The sequence below is a fragment of the Brugia malayi genome, assembly GCF_000002995.4.
Source record: "Brugia malayi strain FR3 genome assembly, contig: Bm_v4_Chr3_scaffold_001, whole genome shotgun sequence".
In the NCBI taxonomy this organism is placed as follows: Eukaryota; Metazoa; Nematoda; class Chromadorea; order Rhabditida; family Onchocercidae; genus Brugia; species Brugia malayi.
Genome location: NW_025062477.1, coordinates 1,549,208 through 1,555,718, shown reverse-complemented (window position 1 = coordinate 1,555,718; position 6,511 = coordinate 1,549,208). Strand labels below are relative to the sequence as shown.

The 6,511-nt window shown below is 29.1% G+C and overlaps 1 protein-coding gene across 1 annotated transcript; it reads left to right on the top strand.

Moving 5' to 3' along the window:
• Positions 1-1,759: 1,759 nt before the first annotated feature.
• On the top strand, positions 1,760-4,913 carry Bm6614 (Nucleotidyl transferase family protein; the record flags this gene model as incomplete). The annotated part of the gene is made up of 8 exons (XM_043079681.1): positions 1,760-1,850; positions 2,050-2,147; positions 2,421-2,521; positions 2,840-3,086; positions 3,297-3,428; positions 3,813-3,910; positions 4,025-4,142; positions 4,530-4,913. 8 exons carry the CDS (start codon positions 1,760-1,762, stop codon positions 4,911-4,913), a joined length of 1,269 nt encoding a protein of 422 aa, XP_042935615.1.
• Between the last annotated feature and the right edge of the window lie 1,598 nt (positions 4,914-6,511).

Here is a 6,511-nt window from a genome sequence, read left to right as displayed (position 1 = left end):
TTTCCTGTCTTTCTGCTTCGGATTCTGAATAACAAGAATCCATGAATAATATTCCCTTTTTTTCTTGGGAATTCTCGCTTTTTTTTTGTTATTTTTTTATAGCTCGTTACTAAAGCGGTCATTTACTTTAGCTTTTTTCATTTATGTTCCTTTCCTACTCTCTCTATGAATGAGTTGTTTCTTTTATGAGTAAGCCATTTTTTTGTATGTGGGCCTATTTCCCTCATTATTTATTGAACTACAACTCTGTTTTATGGTTTATCGTTACTGCAATAAAAAGTTCTGTGATATTAGTTTTTTCAATGAAATACATTGCATGTAGTGGTTTTTATGCCTATATTGAAGTACACAATTTCCTGCGTTTTTTGAAATTTTCTGGAAAAAGTAATGAATATAACAATGGATATCGCATCATTCGAAGTTCATTTAATTTAACAAGAAAATTGGTTCTGAGCTATTTTTTGCAATGCCTCACAGGCATATGGTTTTTTCTTTTTCACTTCGTAAGTTGCCTGGGTTGGTGATTATCGGTCTGCATTCAAAAGCTAACATTTGATATTTCCCTTTATGTGGTTACCTTTATTACAAGGATAATCTCTCCCAATTATTCTGTAATTCTTCCCTTCTAGCAGGGTAAAAGAATGTAACTTACATGATCTATAAATTAGTTCGATGTATTTTCTATATTTCTTCTTTTATTTAGCAACTTTTGCAACTGCCTCTTACATTTTTCTAGAAAAAAAGAAAATGGTGATAAGTCCCAGACTTCTTACCATAATTTTTCCTCAATTATCGCACTGTTATTAATTCGGTTATTAAGCTGTTGAGCTAATAATATTTTCCTGCTAATAGATAAAACTTGTAATAATGTTTCTATTTTTATATTTTCCACCTAGTCAAAAGCTAAATAAACAATTCATTTTTAAATTATCATTTGAATTTATTTACATAAACTAGATAATTTCTACTGTAAGAGAGATCCATTTATTTATTTTTTTTTTTATTACTTGACCTTTTTAGATTACCTAGGTCTCATAAGTCAAATCCTATATATTCGGTGACAAATTAAAAGTTAATCTTATTTACGTTTTTTTTCATTTATTCTTTTTTAGCTGACTACATTTATGCTATAAAGAAATGGTAGCTGTAACTTGTAAATAATTCATTTTCAATTTCTATTTCTTCTACAGTAAATAGAATTTAATCTCAAACGTTCAATAGAATTTACATAATTTGTTCCAGCTGATTTGATTTGAATATATAATTAAATTCAACTCGACAATAGTTGCTGATCAGTTGAGAATGATGGGATTTTTTTTCACATTTTTTTGCTCTATTTTATAGCTAACTAGCTTATTCGATTTCTATCAATCCATTCCGATTGACTTGAATTCAAATTAATGTTTCAAATTTTCGTTTATTTCTCACTTGCTAGATTATACTTCAAACTTTAAAAGTACAGGAAGTGCTTATTTCTCAATTCAAGAGGTAATACTAAAGCAGTATGGCATTTGACATAATCAAAATTAAGCAATTTTGTTTTACTAAAAAAGCGTACATCATTTTATTTTTTATTTTTTTTTTCTCTTCATTTTTTGAATTGTTCGCAGAATTCGCATTTCTCACTATAATTTCGCTTGTATGCTTTTTTTTTTTTTTTTTTCCTCACTGATCACTGATTTTATTTGATCTATGTTACATGTCCCTTATTTTGAAGAAATTTCCTGACACTAGTTATTAGATCTAAAAATTGAGGTCAATGTTCCGATCAGATTGGGACGATGCGCAATTGACGACATCAATGACGATGTCCTTGAAAGCTGTCGTTCTGGTTGGTGGTGAACAAAAAGGTAGGCCAAATTAAAGTTTCCTATTGTCATCCATTATAGTAAATGGAAATTTTTTGAAATTCAAGTCAAATGCTACTCGCAAGTTTGGCTCTTATTTTGCTCTATGCTATTTTCTTATTTTTACCAGTTCTACTAATTGCATATGCTGTTTCCCGTTGTCCACTTCGTCTCTGACCTATCCTCGTACGTTTGTATTCAGGTACACGTTTCCGTCCACTTTCACTACAACTTCCGAAACCTTTATTTCCGATTGCTGGAGTACCACTCATCGAACATCATATTGAGCAACTTTCAAAGGCAAATTTTAGTATTACTGTTTTGTATTTGATTATTGTGAAAATGTTCAGGAAAATATAACAATGTGCATCTTGAACATTATCTTTGAGATATTTTAGAAATTACTGTCTAAATAAAACACAAATATTGTTATCATATGCACTTGCATATACCATATATTTTTGATGTCTGTTTCCATTTTTTTATTTTTTGAATGTTTTTCTTTTAAATTTTTGGATTTTTGTAACAATGTGAAAAAAAACTTTTTAAATTGATATTAGTTTTTAGTTTTAGTTGGCTTCTATAACGGAAATTTATCTGATCGGATTCTATCCGGCAAAATATTTTTACGATTTCATTCAAAAATGTACGGAAACATATAGCATTAAAATTAGGTAGGTTTCTATTATTCATTTACATCTTTTATTATGATAATATTTGTGAATGTGATGCATAAGCGTATGTAAATTTCAAATTCTTGCTGCTTTCATGAGATTAAGTTCATTTTCGCATTCTCCTCCATTTTCAAAATCACTTACCAGCACCGCTCATCTTTGAAAAAAATTCAGGCAAAAAAAGAGGAAGTTATCATTGAGATTCGGTTTAAGTCGTTTTTATAAAAAGGGAAATATCTCAATTTTAGTTACTACACAATTGATCTTTCGATTTCTTTGAGTGAAAATCGATGATAACACCAATTTTTGTGCTTTTAGATATTTGGAAGAACCTGAAGCATTAGGTACAGCATGTGGTTTATATCATTTTCGATCAATTTTACTTGAGAATAATCCAAATGCACTATTTGTGCTTAACGCTGATGTTTGTGGTGATTTGCCAATTGCCGAAATGGCTTATGAATTAGCAATGAAACAGAATGCTCATGGATTATTACTCACAACCGAGGCTACTCGCGAACAATCTATTAATTATGGTTCTGTTGTAATCGATTCGAATGGCAAGGTTAACAATCTGTAAAAGAGTAATGATGTAATAACTATTGAACTGATATTGCAATCGAAATTCTTTTGACAATATATTGAATGTTTCAAAGAGATATTAACAAAAAGATAAAATATACAAATTTTTTGCCAAATTTCTGTCAGTGTAGAATTTTCAAATCTTAGATTAGCAAATTTTCATTATGTTAAAAGTAGTAAATATCTTTTTCAGGTTCTTCATTATGTTGATAAACCAACAACTTTTGTATCACCACATATTTCATGCGGTGTTTACTTGTTACGCGCAATTGTTGTTGAAAGAATTGGTAAAGCGTACAATTGTTCAGATACAGATACAAAGCAAGTATGCATACTTTATCTTAGATTAGCAAATTTTCATTTTGTTAAAAGTAAACATCTTTTTCAGGTTCTTCATTATGTTGATAAACCACCGCATATTTTATGCAGTGTTTACTTATTACGTTAAAAGACATAATAAAGAACTTGAAAAAGATATTTACGTGTAGATATTTACTTTTTACTTTGTTAAATATCATTCAAATTTGTGTTGAAGAATATATATTTAAGCAGGAAGTTTATTGTTGAAATTAAGTCTGGTGGAAAACTTGTGTATTTCTGGACTTTCTCCCATTTTTTTTTAGTATTTCTTGATTTGAGGTAAGCCTAGCTTTTGAGATTTATTTCTGTTTAAAGACTTAGTTCAACAATCAGATTTCAAAGGCTTTAGGTTTGGTTTGAAACAGAAGTTTTTCCACAGATGGCTTCAGAATCTGTACTCTATGCTTTGAAAACGAAACGTTGGTGGAGTCAGACAAAAACTGCTGCGTACGGTTTATATTTTAAGAAATGATTAATGAAGTTGCTGAATAAAGTTTTACTGTTTTTCTTTATGTATTTATATAAATCATATCATTTATTAAGAGTAATATCTTCTTTCAGTGCAGTACTTTATGCAAATCGTCATTATTTGCGTTTATATCATGTTTCCGATCCATCACGGCTGTGCCGTGATAGAGCGCAGATCATTGGCGATGTCTTCATCGATCCAACTGCTGAAGTTAGTGCTTACTAATTTAGTATATTTGCTTCAGTTAATAATCATTCATAATATGCTTTTCATGGATACAGTAGTAGGAATAGATCGTGATGTTGGTCTAATACTTAGGATATTGCATCTGTTAAAGAGAATTATGATTAAAACTATAATTGATTAGGATCTCTTAACTTCAGCTATTCACAATTTACTTGAAAATTCTGAAAATATGTTATACAATTTTGCGCAATCATTCAGTCATGTTTTACATGTGCAGGTTAAAAACAATGAAGTTCTTTAAGTATCTTCAAATAATTTTCAAAATTATCATGGAATTATTTCTTTACTGATTTCCTTATTTATGCTTTAGATGGTAAAGCTTTTTTTTTTTTGAATAAATTTTGTTTGCAGATTGATCCAACTGCAAAAATAGGTCCAAATGTGAGTATTGGTGCGAAAGCAAAAATTGCAGCTGGTGTTCGTATTCGTGAAACTATTGTTCTAGCTGAAGCAATAATCAATGAGCATGCTTGTATATTACATTCAGTAATTGGTTGGCGTAGTGTTGTTGGTGCATGGGCACGTGTAGAAGGTACACCAATTTCACCAAATCCAAATATTCCATTTGCTAAACTAGACAATAAACCGTTGTTCAATACTGATGGTCGTCTTAATCCATCATTAACTATTCTTGGATCAGACGTTCATGTTCCTGCTGAAACAGTTATTCTTAATTCCATTGTTTTACCATATAAGGAGCTCACAGCCAGTTACAAAAATCAAATTATATTGTGAATACAAAATTTATGACTTATTTTTTATTTCTTATATAGTAGTTCATGCAGTTGATTTTTAAATTCATCACTGTGATTTTACATTCTTCATATTTTATAGTCCAAGGGAAAATGATTTAAAATTTTATTCCTTAATTTTTACTGCTCATGAGAAAGCTGGTGGAATTTTTTTTATTCAATATGAAATGGCTGGTTTACCCATATAGAAGTTAACACAACCAGTTAATTCATGGATAGCTACAATGGATTGTTTTATTTTTCATTAGCCTTCCAGTGCATCATTCCATTTCGTTAACTTCCCTCTTTGTTTGGTCTTTTTTTATTTTTTTGGAGAGGTTACATTTGGAACACAAGTTGACTGAACAAGAAAATTTTGTTTCAATTTGAGTAGTTAAAATTAACGGAGGTCCGTTCTAAACTTTTTTGTAAATTGAATTTTATATAAAGCTTAAAACTTTAATGAAATTGTCAATTAGCGTTAATTGTTGATTGTTAAGCGATTTTTGAAGGTGTATTTTTCTATACTGGCCTTTAACTTGCCTTATTTGCGATAGCTTAGAACAACTTTTCTGTACCGATAAGTTATATTATTTTTCACATAAATTCCTCTCATGCTGTCTGACTAAAGAAGTTTTACACTTATAGTTGGATAATTCTTATTGTTTAATATACTAATTAATTGTTTATTATCTTTACTAGCTATATTTCTTATAATGAATAAGTAATTTTATAAGTTTATAAGTAATTAAAAGTTTTTTGAATCGAATTTGGCGAATTTTGCATGCATGTTTTATGACTCAACATTTTTTTTATTAAGATTTGACCAACCCATAAGAAGTATATTGATCGTAGGTGCTGATCATGTAGATAATAAATGAATCACTGTCATTCATCTTATACATTCATTATCATTCACCCTATCATCACCCTATCTTGCCTTTATTTTTTTTACATCATATTTTAGGAAGAGTCTTCCATTGTTTATTTAAATTTCAGTTGTTATTTTAGATGATTCCTTCTATTTTAAAACCATGATTTCTTTTTTTTTTTTTGATACTATTTGTAGCAATAATTTTACCTTTTATAGTTGCCTGTTTCATTCGATTTTTAGAACAATTTAGGCATAATTTAGAATTTCCCTTTAATTGTGCCTTTTATTTGGTCTTTTCTTATTGGATGATTTTATCACTTAAATTATTTGCAAATTTCTTGATTAATTTGTTCTTACTTTTATGGAATGCGCTGGTGAGCTACATATTTCCGTATTGTATACAAGAGTGGCGCATTCGTCCTTCGGTTTTTCTTTTTCAACTTTTTTATTGCATTAAATTATTTTGTGTTGTGAACAGCTGGGATACGCTTTTATTTCACTGAATTCTGTTACTCTTCCTAATTGCTTTTCTTCTTCTTTTCTTTTATTCATTTATTTTTATTTTTATTTTTTTTAAAGTAAAATTCTAACCAATTGTTATGTTTTACTTTGCAGAAAAAATAAAAGCATTAGAAAGTAATGTGTTAATCCCATTGAATGATTGAAGAGATTATATGCATTATTGATTAATTTGATAGTTTCGAATCATTTCACACATATTATTCCAA